Raw genomic sequence first — 24,352 nt, forward strand, 5'->3', positions numbered from 1 at the left:
AATGCTATGCCATTGTGTACGCCCTGGAAAAGCTACGCCCATATGTTTGGGGACGGCGGTTCAAACTACAAACTGACCATGCTGCACTAAAGTGGCTTCATACTGCCAAGGGAAACAACAAGAAACTTCTTCGTTGGAGTTTAGCTCTCCAAGATTTTGATTTTGAAAATTCAACACATCACAGGAGCTTCTAACAAAGTTGCTGATGCTCTCTCCCGTGAGAGTTTCCCAGAATTCAGTAGTTAAAAAGTGTTCTTAAAATGTAGAAGTCTGTTAGTTATATACTTAGGGGTATATGTAAAGGTGCGTGTGTTGTATTAATCTGTTTATCTTCAAGTTCTAGAAGGAAATCGCCGCCAGTGAGCTTCCCCACTGTCTGCAATTTGGGGGGGCGTGTCATAAACAGATAGCTAAGGGTTAATGTCTCTTTCACCTGAAGCACCTGACCAGAGGACCAATCAGGAAACCGGATTTTTTCAACTTTGGGTGGAGGGAAGTTTGTGTCTGAGTCTTTGTTTTCTGCCTGCCTGCTTTCTCTGAGCTTTGGAGAAGTAGTTCTGTTTTCTAATCTTCTGTTTCTAAGTGTAAGGACAAAGAGATCAGATAATAAGTTATATGGTTTCTTTTCTTTGGTATTTGCATGAATATAAGTGCTGGAGTGCTTTGATTTGTATTCTTTTTGAATAAGGCTGTTTATTCAATATTCTTTTAAGCAATTGACCCTGTATTGTGTCACCTTAATACAGAGAGACCATTTGTATGTATTTTTTCTTTCTTTTTATATAAAGCTTTCTTTTAAGACCTGTTGGAGTTTTTCTTTACTTCAGAAAAATTGAGTCTGTACTCACCAGGGAATTGGTGGGAGGAAGAAATCAGGGGGGAGATCTGTGTGTGTTGAATTTGCTAGCCTGATTTTGCATTCCCTCTGGGTGAAAAGGAAAGTACTTTTGTTTCCAGGACTGGGAACAGAGAGGGGAAGTCACTCTGTGTAGTTTCACAGAGCTTGTGTCTGTGTATCTCTCCAGGAGCACCTGGAGGGGGGAAGGGAAAAAGGATTATTTCCCTTTGTTGTGAGACTCAAGGGATTTGGGTCTTGGGGTCCCCAGGGAAGGTTTTTCAGGGGGACCAGAGTGCCCCAAAACACTCTAATTTTTTGGGTGGTGGCAGCAAGTACCAGGTCCAAGCTGGTAGCTAAGCTTGAAGGTTTTCATGCTAACCCCCATATTTTGGACGCTAAGGTCCAAATCTGGGACTAAGGTTATGACAGGCCCCCAGGGATACCATGCGGAACTTCAACTTCACCATATGTTTGTTGAGTTCCCGCAGGTCGAGGATAGGTCTGAGGCCTCCCTTGGCCTTGGGGATCAGGAAGTAGCGGGAATAAAACCCCTTGTCCTTCTCGTTCTCCGGAACCGCCTCTATGGCTCCTTTGTCGAGGAGCGTCTGCACCTCCTGGCGGAGGAATTGCTCATGAGAGGGGTCCCTGAAGAGGGACGGGGGGGGCGGGAGGGAGGGAAAGACGTAAACTGCAAACGGTATCCTGTCTGCACAGTGCGTAAGACCCAGCGGTCGGATGTTATTTGGGTCCACACCTGGAGGAAAAACGAAAGGCGGTTGGAAAACGGGGGGGAAGGATCCGTGGGGGAAACTGGTACCGCGCCCTCGGGCGCACCTTCAAAACGAAGGTTTGGGCCCAGGTGGGGCTTTGGAGCAGCTCTGGTTCTGCCCCCCTTGGTTGCCCGACTGTCTGCGCCTGCCATTCCTGCCATGGCGCCTATTGAGGTCCTGCCGCTGGCGGAACTGGGGGTATGGCCGGCGCTGCTGCTGTTGTTGCGGCCGAAAGGGTCTGCATTGTGTCCTGGGTGTGTGCATCCCAAGGGAGCGCATGATGACCCGATTGTCCTTCAGACTTTTTAGCCTGGGGTCTGTCTTCTCCGAGAACAGGCCCTGACCTTCGAACGGGAGGTCCTGGATGGTATATTGGAGCTCCGGTGGAAGGCCAGAAACCTGAAGCCAGGAGATGCGGCGCATTGTAACTCTGAGGCGAGGGTATGAGCGGCCGAGTCTGCTGCGTCCAAGGAGGCCTGCAACGAGGTTCTTGTGACCTTCTTGCCCTCGTCAAGAATTGCCGCAAATTCTTGATGTGCCTCCTGTGGCAACAGCTACTTAAACTTATCCGCTGCCACCCAGGAGTTAAAGGCGTAGCGGCTAAGGAGGGCTTGTTGGTTGGAAACCCTGAGCTGAAGGGCCCCCGCCGAATAGACCTTGCGGCCGAGGAGGTCCATACGCCTGGCCTCCTTGGATTTGGGAGCTGGGGCCTCTTGTCCATGACGCTCCCTCTCGTTCACCGACTGCACTACGAGGGAGCACGGTGTCGGGTGAACATGGAGGTACTCATAGCCCCTGGAGGGAGCCATGTACTTACGCTCCATGCCTCGTGTAGCAGGGAGGATGGAGGCCGGCGACTGCCAGATCATATTGGCGTTGCCTGGATAGTCCGAATAAAGGGCAAGGCAACCCTGGTGGGAGCATCTGAGGAGAGGATGCTCACCACGGGATCTTCGATCTCGGATATCTCCTCAGCTTGCAGGTTTAAGTTCTGCGCTATGCACCTGAGGAGGTCCTGGTGCGCCCTGAGGTTGAGTGGGGGAGGGCTGGTGGAAGATGTGCCTGCCACTGCCTCATCGGGAGAGGACGATGAGGAGACCCCTGGCAAGAGAGTGTCCATGGGGGGGTCTGTCTGAGCCAGCGCCTCTGACTCCAGAGGGAGCTCAGGGTCCTGCTGTTTGGACCTGTCCTCCCCATCCGGAGAGGGAGGGGGGCGAGACAGCGATGCCTCCGGCGCCCTGTGCTCAGCCGTCACAGGCCTAGGAGGAAGTTGCTGGGGGTCCTGGGTTTGGTGGTACACCCAGGGTGTCCAGAACCCCCACCGCTGCGGTCCCTGGTCCTGCAGAGGAGGGTCCTGAAAAAGGGCCGCGTGCCTGTCTGTGTCCAGCGCATAAACACTGTCTGCCTGTGACGACACAGACGGCTGTCTGGAAGGCCATGGAGGGGCCGAACGCGGCTCGTAGGGATCCCTTCGTCCTGATGCCGAAGATGTTCTCGGTGCTGGAGACCGGTACCGGGAATCATACCGGTGCCGGGATCGGGACCGGTACCTGCCTCCGACTCGGTGCCGGGATCGGGACCGGGACCTGCCACCGACACGATGCCGGGAGGTCAACTGGGACCGGGACCTGCCACCAGCTCAGTGCCGGGAGGTCGACCGGGGAGTTGATCACCAGTGGGAACGGCTCCTAGAGTCCCAGTGCCGGTAGCGGTGACTTGAACCAGACCGGGACTGTTTGGAGGATGACCAGCGCCGCGAGTGTGACCGGTACCGCCGAGGGGAGCGGTGCCGGGACTGCGAGCGGTGCCGGGAGCGGGAGCGTCCACGGTGATGGGGCCTCGACAGCGAACGTGAGTCCCGAGACGGCGCTCTCATCGTCGGCTTGCCTCTGGACACAACCCGCACCGGTGGTACCCGGGGTGGAGGCTGAGTTGGCTCTGTAAGAGCGATCAGGTCCCGTGCCGATGCAAAAGTCTCCGGCGTCGATGGGACCAATAGCTCAACCCCAGATCTTATGGGGGAGCTAGGAGGGACCGGACTCGACAGACCCTCCGGGCCCGGAGTCGACGGGATCCCTGCTGGTGGTGCCGCGGCCGAGGTAGGTGCCGGGCGTTCCACTCGAGTCTGCCTGGATGGAGTCGCAGACTTCGAGGGCCTTGCTTTGGGTCCCGGTGCTGGGGAAGGACGGTGCCGGGGTGTCTTTCCGGTGCCGGCGCGGTCCGGTGCCGGTGTAGAGGCGACGGTCTGGGAAGCTGCCGGGTTGAGTGCCGCTTCCATAAGGAGAGTCCTTAATCTCTGGTCCCTCTCCTTTTTTGTCCTAGGCTTAAAAGCCTTGCAAATGCAGCACTTGTCCGAAATGTGCGATTCCCCCAGGCACTTTAGGCACGCGTCGTGGGGATCGCTGGTCGGCATCGGCTTCTTACAGGCCGCGCATTGTTTGAAGCCCGGCGAACCAGGCATGGGCCCGGTGCCGGGAAGGGCTACGGCCCAAACCCGCTAACAACTATTTACAACTATTTACAATACACCAATTAACTGACTATACTTAACAACTATTTACTACTAACTACAACTATGAACTGTAAAACGAAGGAGAGCTAGGGACGTGGAGGACAGCAATGCTGCGCTCCACAGTTCCAACGACCGACACGGCGGTAAGAAGGAACTGAGGAGCGGGTGGGCCGGCAGGGGTATATATCAAGCGCCATGGCGGCGCCACTCTAGGGGGCGACCTGCCGGCCCACTGGAGTTGCTAGGGTAAAAAGTTTCCGACGAACATGCACGCGCAGGGCGCACACCTAACTGGAATGGATATGAGCAATCACTCGAAGAAGAAGTATATTTTATATACAGTGTTTGCTTCTTATTCTGGAAGAGCATTTGAATGCCAGAGAACTGCTCAACTGTTTACTGATTTCATAATTATTCTATGCTTCATAAACTAGTTTTATAGTGCTAAATTCTGTCTTTATATTATTTTTTTAATGCAACCACTTCTGAGATAGAACACAGCAGTTGTTTAACAGCACACAGCAACTACGAGTTAGGACAGAAAGTAAATAATACTCTATCTTTTGAATGTAAATGGCTGATTTGGAATTTGGGCAGGGCACCTCTCCTTTTTAAGCAAAAGAACACATATTTTTAATGGTCAAATATGATCAAGACCATACTTTTTTCTCATGTGAAAGTCTGCAACTGTTCATGTATATAGTGTAAAAATATATATAAACACACATTAATTGATAATAAGTAACCCATTAATTTTCAGGGTAAGATGACTGAAATATTGCAAATATGTCATGACTCACTTTAATTACTCCCCCAAAAACAAAAGACATCTTGAGACTTTAACAAAAACCTTTTTTCTCTCATAAATCTCAAGACTTGATTGAAATTGTGGTAGCTATTTCTTTTTGGCCATCAAATATCCATCCCACCCTACCTTCTCTCTTGTACCCAAACATCAGACGTCCTGTAGTAATACAGAGAGAACCAAAACAAGAAGCATATGGTGTCTGCTACTGATGCCAATGGCCAAAATACACATTTCCCCTTCCTATGAGTAATGTGATTGGTGGCACTACACCAGACAGCTTCGGCCTATAAAATGCAGAGCAGTTATAGTACTCAACTCAATTTTAACTCTGCTTTGGTTTGTGTTAAAAGATTTCTCTGCAATGTGACCACTGCATATGTAAACCAGACAGTGATTTTTTTCACCAGTTCAAAGAAGAAAAGAGAGAACTTTATGCATACAAGTTCTCCATGTGGTCTGCTTTGTTGTATAAAACTGCTTTCAGCCAAGATTCAAACAGGTGCACAAGTATATCCTCTATTAACAAAGCCTCCTTAGCTGAAGCCTAGGAGCACTGGAGAATCCAAGCAACAGTTGAAGTCTTGTTAAATGAGGATAACCGAGGGCACTGACAGACTGAAAATAGTGAATTTCATTAGGCCCAACTAACTTTGTCTTTCTGATTTTATAAGAAGATTATTTTTCCATTCTTGCTGCTGTTGGTACATGCACGTTAGATATTAGAGACTATATAATCAATTCCCAAGGGACAAAATTAATATTTTCAATACATCACATTGTCAAAAAACCCTCTCATTAAAGACTGACGTGTTGCTATCCCCCAGTGTTCAGTGAAGGACACCATATAAGACATTGTTTTTTCTCCACTGTCACTTCAACACCCCAAAATGTCCTCTTTTCCCCCAATTTCTTCCCACTAACCCCAGACACCTCAAACTGCTGGTGTCTCTCTTCTCGGACAGTTGAGTCCAAGAAGTTAGTAGGGATAACTGATTTGTCCTATTAATTATTATTACTATGGTTATTACACTTGTATACAGTGTAATAGGTGTGCATGAAATGAAAGCAACAAAAAAAATGTAATATGTTCTATGTGCTAGAATGATAGGAACTGCTGTAATGGAACAGACCAATGGTTTGTCTGCTCATGTATCCTGCCTCTGGTACTGGCCAATGTAAGAGGTTTCAGAAGAACGTATAATCCTCTGATAATGCAACTAGCTGTGCTACAGATGTATTCTGCAAAGGGAGGGACATTTCTTCTTGACCCTAATTTGTGTTCACTTTTTGCTCTGGAACATGTGGTTTGCTAGTCCTTGCGCTTTTGTCCTAGAATGAATGCCATACATACAGGGTCTGTTCCTGCACCTGTTGCCACTGACTTCACTGGAGCAGGACTAGACCTGTAAAATGTACAATCCTCTCTTTAATCCTACTAAACTGATTGCCTCAATATCGTTCATTTTATGGCCTGAATTTCACAGGTTAATTATGCAGTATATTGAATCGAAGAAGCATTGCCTTTTAGCTGTTTGAAAGTTACTGCCTCCCAGTTTTATGGAGTGACCAGTTGTTCTAATGCTCTGCTGCTGTGCGGTAAACCACACTTGATCCAAGGCTAAGCCCAGCACCAGCTAGTGTGTTTGCATTCTGAGTGATTCTTCACCTCAGCCTCCAGACTTTCAAGGTTACAAAAGAGAAAAGGATCAGCAAAGGAAATGGTGGTAGCCTAGTAACAAAAAAAGTAAATTAAATTTTAAGAAATACTCATCCCAAAAGAAGGTGGCCACCCACTAGAGCTATGGAAACAGCTTTACAAGTAGAGCAAAGATCAACTAATGGCTGGCTTTTTGTCAGTTGTTTTGGCTTTGATAGTTTTGATATATTGCCCTGTCACAGTGTGGACTGGCCCTTTAAGGGGCTTTGGGCTCAGCCGCAGTTGCACCTAGGTTATGTGCATCACACCTGGCAGGGGCCACATGTGGGGGGGGGCATGTGGGGTCACATCCCCCCATATTTGCCACTTAGCTTTTACTGAGCATGCTCACATGGACTGAGTATGCTCAGTAACACTGCTGAAGCTGGCTGCCTTCACTTGCTTTCCCCCTCTCCCCACTATCGGCAGACACAGGACTCTCTGCCCACAGGTGATGGGTTTGGCCTTGGGGGGGTGGTTGGGTCAGGTGATCAGGCATCACTTGATTGAAGCCCAGGGGTGCGGCTTCCTATAAGAGGGTGAGACCAGGGATAAGAAAATTCTAAGGGGGAGACATGCAGTAGACCTAATGAAACACCTCTGCTGAGAGAGATACCCTGGCTCTAATATCCTGCTACAAGGATAAAGAGACAGCAGGGAAAGGGTGTGTTAGGGACACAGGGTCACAATGGGCAGGAAGTTCCCTGAATCAGCCAGAGGTAAAGGCCTGCAGGAGTTTTGCCATGCAACAGGAGTTTCTCCAAGAGACTGTTTAAAAGCTGGGGCATAGCAGAGATAAGACGGTTACTCACCTTTGTAACTGTTATTCTTCGAGATGTGTTGCTCATATCCATTCCAGTTAGGTGTGTGTGCCGTGCGTGCACATTCGTCGGAAAACTTTTACCCTAGCAACTCAGTGGGCCGGCAGGTCGCCCCCTAGAGTGGTGCCGTCATGGTGCTCAATATATACCCCTGCCGGCCCACCCGCTCCTCAGTTCCTTCTTGCCGGCTACTCCGACAGTGGAGAAGGAGGGCGGGTGTGGAATGGATATGAGCAACACATCTCGAAGAACAACAGTTACAAAGATGAGTAACCGTCTTTTCTTCTTCGAGTGATTGCTCATATCCATTCCAGTTAGGTGAATCCCAAGCCTTACATAGGCGGTGGGGTCGGAGTGAAATGTGGCAGAATGAAAACTGCTGAGCCAGAGGCTACAGCATCTCTTGACTGTTGAACCAGGGCATACTGCGAAGCAAAGGTATGGACCAAGGACCAATGGAGCTGCGCGACAAATCTCGTGGGTAGGAACACGAGCCAGCAAGGCGGCAGATGAAGCCTGAGCCCTGGTAGAATGCACGGTGATGTGGCTTGGGGAAATATGAGCCAAATCATAACAAGTGCGGATGTACGCCATCACCCAAGATGAGATCCTCTGAGAGGAAAACAAGCAAGCCCTCCCCTTGGTCTGCTACCGTGACAGAGCTGGGGCACCTTACGAAATGGTTCTGTCAGCGCAATATAAATGCGAGCACTCCACAGATGTCCAGGGAGTGCAATGGTTGCGCCCATTGCGTTGAGCTGTGGGTAACATGAAAGGCCGAAACCACCTTAGGGAGGAAAGCCGGGTGCGGTCATAACTGCACCTTGTCTTTGTGAAACCTAGTGTACGGCGGAACCACCGTAAGAGCTCTGAGCTCGGAGACCCGTCTGGCCGATGTAACCGCTACGAGGAAAGTTGTCGTCCAAGACAGGTATAGCAGAGGGCCGGTCGCGAACGGCTCGAATGGGGGAGACATAAGTCTGGTTAAAACTAGGTTGAGGTCCCAGGTTGGGGCTGGGCGGCGCACCCGAGGGTGCAATCGCTCCAAGCCCTTGAGGGACCTCGAACCCATAGAGTGTGAGAACACGAAACATCCACCTTAGCCTGGCTGGAAGGTAGAGATGGCTGCCGAGTGTACCCTCAGCGATGATACCGCCAGGTCCTGCCGCTGAAGGCCAGAGGCAGGCCAAATAGAGGGGATCGAGACCTCAGTAGGAGCAAGATCGAGCGTATTGCAGCTGTAGAAGAAACGCTTCCACTCAGCCCGGTACGTTGACCAGGTGGAAGGCTTCCTGTCACCCCGGCTCAGTTACGCAGCAGCCACACCGTGAGGCGAAGAGGCTGCAGGTCCGGGTGACGAAGCCTGTCGTTGCCCTGAGTGATGAGGTCTGGGTGGGGACGCAGGGTAATTGGGTCGGTTATTGACAGGCCGAGCAACGTGGTATATCAGTGCTGCCTGGACCACTCTGGAGTGATCATGATGATGCGCGCTCTGCCCCTGCGGAGTTTGAGCAGGACCTAATGAACCAGTGGGAACAGTGGGAAGGCATAAAAGAGTTGGCCTTTCCACGGCATCAGGAATGTGTCCAAGATCGATCCCGAGGAGAGACCTTGGAAGAAGCAGAACATCTGGCATTTTCTGCTCTCGCAGTGAGCTAACAGGTCTATGTGAGGAAACATCTCCACTTCTGGAAAGCAGAACGCCTCACATGGGGCAGAGTGATCACTCGTAAGACAGGAAAGACCTGCTGAGTCAAAGGGCCAAGACGTTCCGAACACCTGGGAGAAAGGACGTCACCAGCTCCATCGAGTGGGCCATGCAAAAGTCCCGGAAATGGATGGCCTCCTGACAAAAGGGGGGAGGACCATGTCCCTCCTGGTTATTTATGAAGCACATGGCCGTTGTGTTGGCTGTAAACACCGAGATACCACGGCCTCGCAGCTGCCACTGGAACCCCTGGCAAGCCAGGCGGACTACTCTCATTTTTGGGGCATTGATGTGGAATGCCAGCTCCCGAGAAGACCAAAGGCCTTAAGCTCGGAGGTGACCATGAGCACTCGAGCAGAGAGATGACGCGTCCGTCATCAGGAGCAGTGAGGGCTGGGGCGGATGGAACCGCATCCCTGCCCACACCAGGGAGGGAGTTAGCCACCACTCTAGGGAGCCTAAGGTGCTCGAGGGAACGGTGACTACCATGACCATTGGCTCCCTGTCGGGTGGTACGCCAAGGTGAGCCGGACTTGGAGAGGACGGAGGCGGAGCTTGGCGTGTTTGGTTACAAACTTGCGGGCAGCCATGGACCCAGGAGACTGAGACAAGTACGAGCCGAGGTCGTTGGGAAAGCCTGCAGACCTCGGATGATTGTTGCCATCGCCTAAAACCGCAGTTGTGATAAGCAGGCTCCGGCTAGGTAGGAGACCAGGATAGCCCCTAGGAAGTCCAACCTCTGCGTGGGAACCAGAGTGGATTGCTCTATAATCATCATCAGGCCTAGACCTGTGAATAAGACTGTGACGATGCCCGCGTGCTGAGTGGTTTGTGTCTCGGAGTCTCCTCGGATAAGCGAATCGTCCAGATACGGAAAAACGCATATCCGACATCAGCGAAGGTAGGCGGCGACTATGGCCGTAAACCAGAAGTACTGATGGTTGGCTAGAAAGCGGAGGTATCTCCTGTGCGGAGGGAAGATGGCGTTGCGAAAGTACGCGTCCTTCATATCCAGGGCGGCATAGTAGCCCCCAGGAGGCAAGGATGGAATAATGGTTCCCAGGGATACCATGCGGAACTTCAACCTTATCCTAAACTGGTTGAGTCCGTGCAGGACTAGGAAGGTCTGAGACCCCCGTTCGAGTGGGGGACTAGGGCATAACGGGAGTAAACCCTCTGCCCCTTTCGTCAGTCGGCGTCTGCACCTCTTGTACGAGGAATTGCTCGTGAGAGGGGTCCCTGAAGGGGGACAGGGCTGGAACAAATTAGAGGTGGTATCTATGCTCCACCGTGCGCAGGACCCAGCGATCTGAAATTAACTGGGGCCACGCCAGGAGAAAGCAGGATTGGGATCCCGGCCTGTGACTGGTACATCGCCCTCAGGCGCACCTTGGAAGGTTCGTCTTTGGTCCCAGTGGTAATTGCGAGGGACCTTGACCTTGGCTCTTTAGGGGTCCTGACATTCGTCTGCGACCACCTTGGCCTCGCCGTTTGCCAAAGTCCTGTCTCTGGCTAGGCACAGAGTATGGCGGCTGGGGACAGAAAGGCCTGCGTTTGGTCGCTGGCATATGCATGCTGAGAGAGCGCATTAGGACCCTATTGTCCATCAGGCTTCGCAGCCTGGGGCTGTCTTTGCCGCGAAGAGGCCTGTACCAACAAAGGGTAAATCCTGAATGGCATACTGCAGCTCCGGCCGGAGGTTTGAAACCTGAAGCCATGAGATGCACCTCATGGCGACACCAAAGGCCAGAGTCCTGGCTGCTGAGTCTGCTGCGTCCAACGAGGCCTGGAGGGACTCTCTGGGTACCTTTTCCCCTGTCCTCCAAGACAGCAGCGAACTCTTGGCGGGAGTTTTGAGGGAGAAACTCCATAAACTAAACTACTTTCACCCAGGTGCTATAATTATAGCAGCTAAGCAAGGCTTGTTGCTTTGCTACCCAGAGCTGCAGGGCCTCTGCAGAGTACACCTGGCGGCCAAGCAGGTTCATTCGCCAAGCCTCCTTCGGTTTCGGGGCTGGCCCGCTGGCCATGCCAATACCTCTCCTTAACAGACTGAAAGACTAGTGAGCAGAGAGGAGAGTGGACAGATGAGTAGTCGTACCCCTTAGAGGGCCCCATACCGGGTCCTCTACCTCTGACACCTCCTCTACCTCAGGTTGTCGGGGGGCGTCTCAGAATCGTGGTATTGAGCATAAGATCTGCGCATGTGGGATGACACGGATGCGTGTCTGGATGGCCATGGAGGTACTAAAAGAAGGCACGGGCAGAGTCTCTGACTCTATCGGACCTTACCCAACTTGGCACCGGGAGGCGTACCGGTACCTGGAACGAGATCCAGACCTGCAACCAGAACGGTGCCGGGAGGTGGACCGAGATCTCGAGGCTCGGGGAGAGGCTACAGGAGTCAAGGTACCTGTCGCGGTGCCGGGAGTTGGAACGGTGCCGGTAGCGGGTCGGCGAACGGGATACTGACCGGTGCGGCGAGTGCAACCAGTACCGATGAGGAAAACAGCACCGGGACTGCAAGTGGTGTCGGGTGTGCCGACGGGACCTGGAGTGTCTGCGGGACCGTGATCATGAATGGTGCCGCTCTGCTGTGCTGACAGAGGACGGTCATATGAAGAGACTGTATTACCCGCACCGGCGGTGCCGGGGTCAGGCAGCATCGACTCTGTCATGGCAATGAGATCCCTCGCCATTGGTAATGTCTCCGGCGTGGAGGGAACAGCAGGCTCAACGACAGTGCATACTGGGGAGCTGTCAGGCACCGGATTCGACAGCCCTCGTGGGACCGGGATCAACGGTACTGAGGTCGTCAGAGCTTCGGTAGGTGTCGGTGCCGAGCGATCCGACTTAGACGAGCTCTCTGGCTGCGGTGCAGTTGGCACGGAAGCAGCAGGAGCAGTAAGCTCAACCACGGCGCGTGCCGGGGAGCCGTCAGGCACCGGATTCGACGGCCCTTGTGGGGCCGGGATCGACGGTGCTGATGTCGTCGGTGCCTCAGCAGGTGTCAGTGCTGGGCGATCCGACTTAGACGAGCTCTCTGGCTGCGGTGCGGTTGGCATGGAAGCAGCAGGAGCAGTAAGCTCAACCACGGCGCGTGCCGGGGAGCCGTCAGGCACCGGATTCTACGGCCCTTGTGGGACCGGGATCGATGGTGCCGACATCGTCAGTGCCTCAGCAGGTGTCGGTGCCGGGCGATCTGACTTAGACGAGCTCTCTGGCTGCGGTGCAGTTGGCACAGAAGCAGCGGGAGCCGTAAGCTCTACCACGGCGCGTGCCGGGGAGCTGTCAGGCACTGGATTCAATGGCCCTGGGGGACTGGAATCGACGGTGCCGATGTCATCGGTGCCTCTGCAGGTGTCGGTGCCGGGCAATCCGACTTAGAAGAGCTCTCTGGCTGCGATGCAGGTGGCACGGAAGCAGCAGGAGCAGGGGGCTCAACCACGGCGCGTGCCGGGGAGCCGTCAGGTATCAGCAGGAATCGTAGGCTTTCTCAACCTCGGAGGAAGGGAGCGGTGCCGAGTCGACTTCGGTGCCGGCGACGGCCGGTGCCGAAAGGCCTTGGCAGTACCGGCGGGGTCCAGTGCCGAGGAGGCGCTTCTGCCAGCCACTTGATCATCACTCGGCGCCAAAGGTGGAGGGGTAAGTGAAAGTCCCGCTCCTTTTTGTTCTCGGCTTAAAAGCAAATGGGGCACTTAGCTGTCAAGTGTGATTCCCTGAGGCACTTCAAACAGGAGTCGTGTGGATCTCCCTTCGGCATCGGCTTCTGGCAGGCCGAGCCCATTTTAAAACCCGGTGAGCCGTGCATGGGCTCCGGCACCGGGTTCATGGAAGGGGCTACTTCCTGAACCCCGCTAACTATTACTAAACTAACTGTGTTAGCAAAGAAAAAACGTATAACTATACAAACAGATATATAAAAGGATTATAACTGCATAACTATATACGAGAACTACGAGTAGCTAGGGAAGTGGAGGTCAGCTAAGCCGCGCTCCACTGTTCCAATGACCGACACGGGCGGTAAGAAGGAACTGAGGAGCGGGTGGGCCGGCAGGGGTATATATCGAGCACCATGACGGCGCCACTCTAGGGGGCGACCTGCTGGCCCACTGAGTTGCTAGGGTAAAAGTTTTCCGACGAATGTGCACGCGCGGCACACACACCTAACTGGAATGGATATGAGCAATCACTCGAAGAAGAACCTGTGGATCCATGACAGATGTGAAGGAGGAGTGAGTTCTACGCCCTAGGGCCTGCTGTGGCAAACATGCCATCACCTGCAATTAGGCAGACATCCTCACATTAAAGAGGAAGATTAAGAAGAAGAAAAAATACTCAGCTCATTCCTCTTGTTGTACACATCTGTCCTATACACACAAAAGTTCTTATTACTGCCTCCCTTCACCACTTCTGCCTCCAACTGCTTGTGGCACCCACTTGCCAGGCCTGGAGCAGACCAATGGTCCATTTAATGCGGTATCCTCTCTCCCATAGAGAATGCATCAGCCTCTCACACTATACCTAGTCATGTTGAAATTAATAAGCTTTTTTGGACAGGACCTGTCTTCCAGTCTGTGTTTGTACAACACCTTCTACACAACCACGCTGATCTTGATTGCAGCATGTCAAGGTGCTACCACAGCACATACAATAACAATGCAGAGAAGACAGGTCTTTAATTAGGCATGATTCTTGCAGCAGATCTTGTACAATTCATCCTAATACCATTCATGCCTGAGACACACTTTTGCCACTGTAGGTGGGATTCCTAAAAGGTGAGGGCATTAGAACTCAAATATCCCTCAGGCTGATGTTAAAGAAGGGGATCACAAACACAGCTGTGGGTTTAGCAGAGGGCTATTCCCATAGCTCTGCCATGTCCAGGGCAAAGCTATAGTACAATACAATTCCTGGTAGGGTTTCCAGGTGCCCAGTTTTCGACACCAAAAGTCCAGTTACCACAGGTTGGGGGTGGAGCAGGTGCCGGGTCATCAAACCCCCACCAGCCCCTGTTAAGTCGGGGCTGCATCCTACCTGCATCTCATGGGCAGCAGGCAGGCAGGCTCCATGTCAAACTGCAGCTCCGGAGCAGAGGGAGCCCAGGCGCGAGTGGGGCAGGGAGATGCAGAGGATCCAGCTATGAGGAAGGGGAAGGGGGCAAGCAGCAATTGATGCAGGGAGAGGAGGAGAGGAGCGAACAGTGGTGGTGTCTGGGAGAGGCAAAGAAGGGTGGGACCTGGAGGAAAGAGATAGGGTAGAGGCAGGGCAGGAGGGTCTGGTTGTCAACAATTAGAAAGTTGGCAACCTTAAATCCTGGTAGCTACTAGTACTGCAGCCTCACTGTTTAAACAAAGTTTTATTGAAACTGTCGAGCTTATGGCTGTTGAAACTGTCATCTGATGTATGACAGTACTGTACTAAACACAGCACCATCTGGGAGATGCTGTGTGACAGTCTTCCAGCTACTCTGGCATTTCCATATTAAGCAGGGTAGGGCATTCAGAATTGGGAGGAGATCCTTCACAGCCTTCCTAGAAATGATTTAAAAATACAGGGCCAAATTCTCTGCCAGCACAACTTCACTGAAGTTGAAGATGTAATGATACCCCAATCAGAGTTATTCTGGCAAAGAATGTGGCCTACACTTTGTTCAGTTCTGGACTTACACAGACATGGGATCACATTAATTTGTCTGCTGAGGAGAAAACTGCGGAGAAGAGGAAATTACAAGTGCAAGTGCAAGTGCAAAATTTCACCAAAATATCCATTTTCATAAAATTCCATGAAGTATAATCTTTGGCTGAGCTCTACTGTGCAAATTCCTTCTAAGAGTCCTTCATCTCTGTACATAATCCTAGTCACCTGTCTAGCTAAAATTTAATTTTCCCAGAATGGAAACACACACCTAATTTACCAGGGACTTTGTTTCAATTTATTGCTATGACTCACATACTCAGGTCAATGACAACAGATATCTGTACACACAAACCTTTGAGTGGGCATATAAAATATTCAAAGTGCTCTGTGTTTAAACCTCCACTACACCCTTTGCCCCACCCTAACATTTTAAGCAGAGACTCAAAGAGCTTGGCTTGCTTAGCCCAAACAAAAGAAGGCTATGGAGAGATATGATTGCTCTCTATAAATACATCAGAGGCCGGGATAAATACCAGAGAGGGAGAGATGTTATTTAAGTTAAGCACCAATGTGGATGCAAGAACAAATGGATATAAACTGGCCACCAACAAGTTTAGGCTCAAAATTAGAAAGATTTCTAACCACCAGAGAAGTGAATTTCTGGAACAGCCTTCTAAGGGAAGCAGTGGGGGCAAATAACCTAACTGGCTTCAAGACTGAGCTTGATAAGTTTATAGAGGGGACGTTATGATGAGATTGCCTTACCATGGAAAGTAGCTCATCTGCGACTGCTAGTAGCAAAGATCTCCAGCAGCTAGTGATGGGACACTAGATGGGGAGGACTCTGAGTTACTACAGAGAATTCTTTCTCAGGTGTCTGGCTGATGGGTCTTGCCCACATGATCAGAGTATAACTGATCACCATATTTAGAGTCAGGAAGTACTTTTCCCCCAGGGCAGACTAGCAGAAACCCTGTGGGGGCGTGTGCAGGGGGGTTCATCTTCTTCTGCAGCATGGATCATGGGTCACTTGCAGGTTTAAACTAGTGGAAATGGTGGATTCTCTGTAACTTAAAGTCTTTAAATCATAATTTCAGGACTTCAGTAACTCAAATAGAGGTTACAGGTCTATTACAGGAATGAGTGGGCAAGGTTTTGAGGCCTGCAACGTGCATGAGGTCAGACTATATAATCATGATGGTCTGTTCTGACCTTAAAGTCTATGAGTCAAATGGGTATGGGTAAAAGGTTTTTTTGAAGTGAAACAGGTTCAGAGATCATGAAAAATATGTATGCCAATCATAATGCTGTTCTTACAAAATATCCTTGGTAGTTAATTCTCTGAGATTCAGGTATGAATGCAAAAGTAATTTGATACAAACCATCTGCACCAAGATTTGAATGCAAGCTTCCATTTGTATTTTTTTAATCAAGTTCAAAGACTTGAAATATTTTTAATCTGTAGCCTCTCATAGGACTACTCATATGCTTAAATTTAAACCCATGCGTGAGTGTTTTGCTGGATCAGGGTCAGCGTGCTCAGCATCTTGCAGGATAAGGGCCCCTGGAAGAGGCATGCCCTCAGGAAATCCCATCCCCTCCTCCCATTACTGATGCTTTACCCACTAGTTGATATCATGAATTTGATTGGCTTGGCAGTCAGAAATATTGCCGGCCTCTACCAAGCCACCTCTGTTAAAGAAATATTTTAACTGTGAAAAGCTAGAAACTACGAGCAATAGGGGTGCACTGTTTTGTTTCTGATTTCACAGTATGCATACACACCTTCCCTGGCTGATGTCAGTGTTTCACAACTATTGAATTATCATATTTCTGCAACACAGATCACTCTTGAGAGGGAGGTCAATGGTATTGGAAATAGCACAAGAAAGTTAAGGATGCATAATCTGGTTTTAAAAAAAATCCATTAACCAAAATAGCAAATTTCCATCAACCTCTACCCGCTCATGCAAAAAAACATTTGGGGATATTTAAATGTGTTAAAAGTCAATTTCCTATTATATTTCCCATCTCATGGCTCCTTTGGGAGAACATTCATTCATGAACAAACAATTCCCAGACCAGATAACTAATTTCTTTGCTGACAAGCATGGACAAAGCATCTTCTTGTTCCAGCCCCCACCAAGCAAGGGCTGGGAACAAATGTAGTCCCTACAATCAAGGAACTGTAAAGATTGTTCCCTCCTAGAACACTTGGTGGAGCAATTCATTGTAAATGGAACGGGTAGGAAACAGGGACCTACCCCGCTCCCCTTCATATCAGCCCACAGGGCCAGCCAGACATAAGAAAGTGAGCAGGCTGCATATGTCCCCTGTGCACTGGAGATTTCAGGGATAGTTTGTACATCTGGAACTCAAGCCATTCATCCATGCTGACTCTCCAGGGGCCATGTGGCTCCACACTGACTCCAAGGGGGGAAAAGTACTATAATCTGGTTTCTAAATAATAGAGAGAGAAAAAAATTAAGAAATGCAGGCAAGAGGGTGGGGGGAAGGGAGTTTTTTGGGGGAGATTTGGTAGATAGCTGACGAGACAGAAAGATACAGGAGTTTTGTTCCAGGTGGCAAGAGCTACAACGAGCACTGTCCTACCAACACTGGTCAGGTGTGTCTGAAAAAACAGGTAGAGAGAGAGAGACAAGGGGCCTGATCCCAAGAGAAACTGAGTGCCTGAAACATCCACTGAAGTCAATAAGAGATATGGTCCCTCTCACGCTCAGGAGTGAAGTCAGCGAAGTTGTCTAGAGAAATTCCATCCTGAAATGAATGGGGAGCCAATGGAAGGGGAGTGGCCTGTTTTCCTCAATAAATTCCTTTCAAATGTATGTTGTAATTCAGATACCTTTGAAATCTTCAACATTAGCATATTATTTAGTACTCAGTATTTCATCCGTATGGCATGGATATTAGCAGTGGAAACTATTTCCAAGCCAGTACTTGTCTTCTCCTTGCCATTCACACTCATGATTCATTGATCAGCTTTAGCTCTCCATAGATAACTAACCCAGGGAGACTAAATAAAATTGAGGGTGGGTGGAAATCTATTATGCATAGGAACCAATAAGCTCAGATTCCTCTGCAATTCAAAACCATATCAGCTTCTGACAGATTCTCTTTAAACTGTATCATTCTCTGCTGCCCCTGAATACATGAAAGGAGACATGGTGTGTATATGGGAAAGGGCAGTAGTGGGGTGGAAGGTGCCTAATGGTGTCATATTTCAAGCTAGCATCTAATGCTCACCGAGTTATCTTGACATTTAACAAAGTGCTGTGAGCATTTCAAATGGATATGGTTACGGCTAAATGAACACTGACCATTAAAGAGCATCTCTTCTGCCCAACCCTCAGGATTTACGTCTGCTCCTACTGGAGAAGTAACTTAAGTACTGAGCACAGGTTAAAACTTGCACCTCGCTTGTATGACAATGCTGCACCAAGTAGCAATATGTAACTGTACTCCCCTACATCTTCATAGTTAGCTATATATCAATACCACATCTAAAACCTGTATAGCCATGTGTGTATTTTATATGGATGCTTACCTGTGTAATTACTTACTTGTATACATCCTTACAAAATATGAAGAGCTTTAAAATATGTATTAAAATTTTCTGTTCTTGAGAGATTTCAAATTCCCAAACATTTCAGTTTTTCTTATAAAAGAGACTCACTCTTATAACTGTATTTTAAATGCCCAAGGGTCATACTCCATTTACCTTAATGGTCATGTTATATACTAAAGGGTTGTTATGGAGACTGTTCTGAAGTATTCCTAGAAATTTCAGGGTATAATTAGTGGTGCATACTATAATACAACTATCAAGTTATCTCCATGGAAACAACCAGAAAACCTATACTTTTTTGGTTGCAACAAGTGATCTGCATCAACACTGCTTTTTATAGACCTTTAAGATACTATTAAGGGCTCACTGATTGCCTTGTTTGTTAGTTAAGTTCAGCTCAGATATACAGGGTAAAATTCTCTCTTTGATCCATGTGTCTAGCTCCCATTGATTTCAACAGAAGTTACTTATGTGCCGCCACGGATGGAATATATTCCATACAAAGTAGATTGATGACATTAACCTTATGATTAGTAAGACTGAGGATGATATATATGTTAGAGATGGAAGAAGTTAACTTTAAAAAAAAAATCTTCCTACTTTCCCAGTAATCCCTTCTTCCACTTGGCTCTTCTCTGAAGCCTTGAGAGCACAGAAACTCACTCTCTAACTAAAAGTTAGACACAGCTCACAGCTATGCCACTCAAGGCACTGGGCAGAAGAGTGATACAAGATTCTCCCCCCCCTCCCCCCCCCGGTGCTGGGCACACCGCTACACAGTTCTTCCAGATCAGGGAGTGAGGTTGGGAGCAAGATTCTTATACTTTGCACCAAAGCTGTGGCTAAAGATAATATACAGTACAGATAAATCTCCAGTCAGAGTTTATTCAGTTCTTGTATAAGCAATTTGATAAGTTCCAAACCAAGGAAGGAAGGCGTCTGTCATCCAAGAGCTACTCTTACATTAGTTTGAGTATACCTGTACACCGAGAGAAAAATATATTTTAATCTCTAACACTGACTAGACATGTGCACTATAACACAACATTATTTTGTATACAAGCTTTTACAGAAGTGATCACACAGGGCCAGTTTGTGAACTCTTTAGGCCCACTGGTGAGAAATTTGTTAAATCAGTGGTTCCACTGACTTCACTAGGAGTGACCCATGTGCATCCATTACCTTTGAAAGGACTTCTGTGAGTAACTACATATCAGCAGGAATAAGGGGTTCACAATCCGACCCATAATATTTTACAGTGTTAATACAGCTATAGAGCTAAACAACTAATAGCACAGCAAGAGGAAAAATTAAGAGGCACAGGAGTGAGAGAAAGACATTTTAGGGGAGGTTCAAAGACAGTGAAATGTTGATAAGGCAGAGCGAGTCAGAAATCTTTGTCTTGCTTTCCTTGGTACTTTAGCTGCTGTCTCAGATGGCTGGAACTCCAGCAGAGAATGCCTTTGGACATTAGACTGTGAGAAGAAATGGAGAGGCAGCCAGCAGAGCTAGATTTTGGACTTCATGAAGCTCATGGCCATGGCCCCCCCCCATGTCTGGGAGAATCTTGGCTTTCTTTTTAAAAACAAAAAAACAAAGTACATTTCTGGCCCCTTCCTGTTTGTTAGGGTGACCATATTTCCCAAAGGGAAAATGGGACACTGCGTGGAGCTGGCCCAAGCTCTCCCCACCCACCCAGAGCTGGCCCAAGCCGTTTGCCCGAGCCCTGCCTGTCCCCTACCCAAGGTCTGCCATTCCCCCACCTGCCCCTGTGCAGGGCTGGCATCGCCACTCACCCCCTCAAGTGTTCCCCCTCACCACACCCCACTTTTTTGACAAAAGTGGGCATTTGTCCCATTTGCTCTTGCCAACTGATCAAGTCAGAAAGACAAATTGGACAAATACCCAATTTTGCCAAAAAAGTCAGGATGCCCAGGACAGGGCTTAAAAAGGGACGTTCCCAGCCAAAACGGGATGTATAGTCATCCTACTGTTTGTAGATAGCCTTCAAATGTAAACAGATGTAATCTATTTTCATGAATCTGTGCTACACTTCCTCAGCGGGAGTCTGTGAGGGCATAAAACACATACAAAGCGAAATTATTCAGTTTGGGGTGCATCCTAAAGAACCACCTCACTAACCCAGCTTTAGGCTGGCTCTGTGCATAATGCTAGGATCACACCAGGCTGGAATCAGTTATATTTGAGGTGAAGAAAACAAGATATTGTTCCAGAAGCCCCCTCAAAAGTACTAAAGCCATGTCTGGCAGCCAGTATTAGCCAGAAGAGGGATTGGGGAGGGGCGCAGAAAGAGACAAGGTCCATGAGGTAACCTGTGGCAAATGTATCCAGCGATAATGAATTAGGAGCTAGTGCAGCTGTCTGATGACAGGGGTGATAGGATTGTGCTTCTTTTGTGTGTGAAATAGCTAAGAGCAGCAGTCTGCAGATGCTGCAGCCTGTAGAGTTGGGATCTGGGGAGACCACGGAGAAGGCAATTCCAATCTTCAAATCAGATTACAGTAACTCTTTGCAGTCAGAGTACAAAAAGCCAGTAGAAGAGCCAATGCAGTTTGACTTCAATTAGATTATATTCACTTTTTTTATCCTTGAGAGGAAGGAGAAAGAAAAGGAAGCATCCAAATCTATTCCCCATCCTCCTCTTCGCAACAGACTAATTCAGTAGGGACCTGCTGGGTACAGGCCAAACATACAACAGTTCATCAAAATATTAATGGAATAGCTGTATATAATCTGACATATGCTTACATTCCCATAAACTTCAGAGCATTGATCAAATATAGCACTGAGAAGCAATGACATTATTCCTCCTAACTCAACAATTTAAACTGCGTCTGTCGCCTAATTCCTAGAGACCCCAACATGTTTAATCTCTCAATACAGATTAGCATCCATAATCTAAATAAACCTCACTGGCAGCACTATTAGAGCTCATTAGAGTTCTCACCAGATGTTTCAGTTTGTGTATATGAAGGACTCTGGTTTTTCATTCCAATATATGACCCGTGGTACTAACATATTTTGTGAATTAAAACATGCAGTCTCAACATATCTTCAAATTCTTGTTCTTCTGGGGATAAGTCAATACAAAGCAGAGACAAAGGATGCTATCTTTGTGCATCTTAAAGGTAGTTTTTGTTTTATGGACACTTCTCAGTGTTTCTCACATGTCTATACAGCGATGACTAATACACACAGTATTTGCTTTTACTGAATGTGCAGAGTGCATTTATTAGCCTGAATATCACAGAGTGTACATGCAGACTGATCCTGAGATACTCAGCAATGCTTCAATGCCAGAACTGTCAACAGTTGTTACAGTGTAGTTGTAGCCATGTTGGTTCCAGAATAGTAGAGAGACAAGGTGAGTGAAGTAATATCTTTTATTAGACTGACTTCTGGACCAGACCTGAAGAAGAGCTCTGTGTTCCTCAAAAGCTTGTCTCTTTCACCAGCGAAAGGTGATCCAACAACAGATATTACCTCACCCACCTTTTCTGTCGAACAGTTGTTCCAGACCAAGAATCTGAAAAACTCCTGTGGTGACTAAGTTGCTGCAGACAGTCAAAGTATTTTAAAAAACAAGTTATGCCCCTAATCCAGTTTTAAACTGAATGAAAATAAATAGACAAGGAGACCAGATATGTAGATTGCATAAAGAATGTCTCACTGTATCTGTAAAGCAGGATTCTTTAGGGATCATTGTTGGTATACTGCTGCATTAATGTTTAAGAAGAAATGAAGTGATGGCCTCTATCATAGTATCAGTTCACCAGTCACATAGGTACAAAGCATCCAAATGGAAAACAGATTCTTGATTCTCTGAACCTCCCTCAAGGCCTGGGCTATTGAGGACTACAGCACTCTCCTTTCTTGGCTAATTCTCAAGACAAACACATTCTGGCCTCAACTGCCGCTTCTTTCCAACTGCTGGTGAAAACTCCAGTCAGTCTGAGAGTTTAAGAGGATGACTTGGGGCACAACTCAGTCCAAGAAAAATGCTCGTGTGGGAATATAATGCTGCTGCTCCTGTTGTTGAGATCCAGTGGGGGGAGGAGGGGAAAACTTGCAACCAGGGCCATATCTTCCTCATTTTATGTGTCTAGTTTTAAATAGTTTCTGTTATTTCCTATTTACATTAACTGTCTTCCCTTTTCTCTGTCGTTTTTAAAAGAATATTAAAAGTGTGGCTAAAACACATTTTACAATGTTAGGTAAAGCTAATCTGAATCTGCCGCTATGGTATCTTGTGCTGTGATCCACTCAATCCTCACATGCTGTCCAAGGTTGGATGACCTTCAAAGGACACCTAGTTGCTGCAGACAATGGTGTTGGTGATTCGGTAGGTCTCTCTCTTCTGAATGAGTTGATAGTTAAACCAATGCCCTGCTCAGTGTTGGATGGCAATATGATGCAATAGGAGCCATCCTTCAGATGAAGCATCAAACCCAGAGTCCTAAGCACTTGTGGTCATGATATATCCCATGACAATTTTCTAAGACTTGGTGTATTAACTCCACTGATCTGGCCAAATTCCACCCCTCGCCCCCGACAGAACTATTGGTATAAAATAGTCTTCTCTGCTGCCTCTCCCAAAACTGTTGAGTAATATTTCTATATGTTGTTAAGCAGCTACTGAGTTGCACCCTAGAGGTGGCTGCAATTCAGCAGTGGTCTGTATGTATTCCTTACATACCTCAGAAGGGTATTGTGAAACTTAATACAATGCTTGTAATGTGCTTTGAGATTCTTGGATGAAAGGCATTACAGAAATGCAAAGTACCACTTGTATCATCATGAATTGGAGCTAGACATACCACATGTACCTGGTACCTGCGTCCCCTTTATACTCAAGACAAGGCATATAAATAGCTATTGAGCAACAGTGTAGACATTGCAATAAAGATTACAAAAAGGTAAGAAAACTAATTTTCTCCTTTAAATAGTCATTTTGTGTTGGATAAAAGAACTTTAATGCAAACGAACCTAACCTTTATGGGCTGATTCCAAGAAAACAAATGTTAAGTAAATGACCGTGGACGTTTAGGGCTATGTCTTTAGCCAGTGTAAGTTGGTGAAACTCCATGGACAATGGCACGACCATATTTTGTGAAGGCTATATCTAGAGCTGGCTCTGAACAAAGCCCCCAAATCTAAACATCCCTGAACTTTGGGAAAGCTTTGATACAGATAAAAGAGTTTGAGGCTCTGAACCATTTCAGATGGGGAAGGCCCAAGTCTGCTTTACAATACATCTCCCACTACTTCTCGTCCTCCTGTCTTTTGATACTTCATAAACAGTACACATAGAACCTCGTCTCCTTATGCACAACATCAGCTAACAGAGTTAGTTATTCCCATGTAGAATGCACCTCTGCCGAGTACATAATATTTTAATAGCAAGCTTTAAATCAAATGACTTGCTACCAAAGAACAACAAGAAGGATAAGGCACTGAAACCTCCACAGCCAGACTCTTCTAGGAGAAATTCAAGCCAACAAGAAATGCCATGGGACTAGCAGAGTTTTACTGAGACAGACTTCAGAAATACTTAATACAAAAACAGTGACACTTCTTTCCTGCAGCCACCAGAACAAAGACTGAAGAGTCATTTTACTGCAACTTGTAAACAAATGTATTATACAAATCCATTAAAAAAGCAGTTTCATTCATTTTAGTGTGAAAAACTTGAGGACAAACTGCTCGGGGGAGTTGAGGCTTCAGGGTATCACATATGGTAATGATTAAACTGGGTAATTTACATATAGGAAACGGGAGTCAAACCAGCCCTTCTGACTTTATATACTGTGGATAGTTTAACAGTTAAGCCATTAGCTACTCAGTGCAAGTATCACCCATTTCAGGTTGCCATCAGGTAACACTGGACCAAATTCTGCCCCCATGGAAGCCAAAGGGAGTTGTGACATTGGCTTCTATGGGTCCAGGTTTTGG

The 24,352-nt window shown here is 48.0% G+C and overlaps 1 protein-coding gene across 4 annotated transcripts in view; it reads right to left on the reverse strand.

Annotated features, from left to right (window-relative positions):
• Nucleotides 1–24,352, reverse strand: part of TMEM241 (transmembrane protein 241) — a 117,759-nt gene that overhangs the window by 24,888 nt on the left and 68,519 nt on the right. Inside the window, exon 14 of one of the 4 annotated variants that reach the window (XM_030552917.1) lies at nucleotides 19,250–19,358. The exons of 2 other annotated variants lie outside the window; for them this stretch is intronic. In XM_030552917.1, coding sequence (XP_030408777.1) covers nucleotides 19,344–19,358 — 15 coding nt within the window. In that variant the 3' untranslated portion in view covers nucleotides 19,250–19,343. One more of the 4 variants, XM_030552916.1, reaches the window with a different exon arrangement.

This window comes from Gopherus evgoodei, chromosome 2, assembly GCF_007399415.2.
Source record: "Gopherus evgoodei ecotype Sinaloan lineage chromosome 2, rGopEvg1_v1.p, whole genome shotgun sequence".
Taxonomy (NCBI): domain Eukaryota; kingdom Metazoa; phylum Chordata; order Testudines; family Testudinidae; genus Gopherus; species Gopherus evgoodei.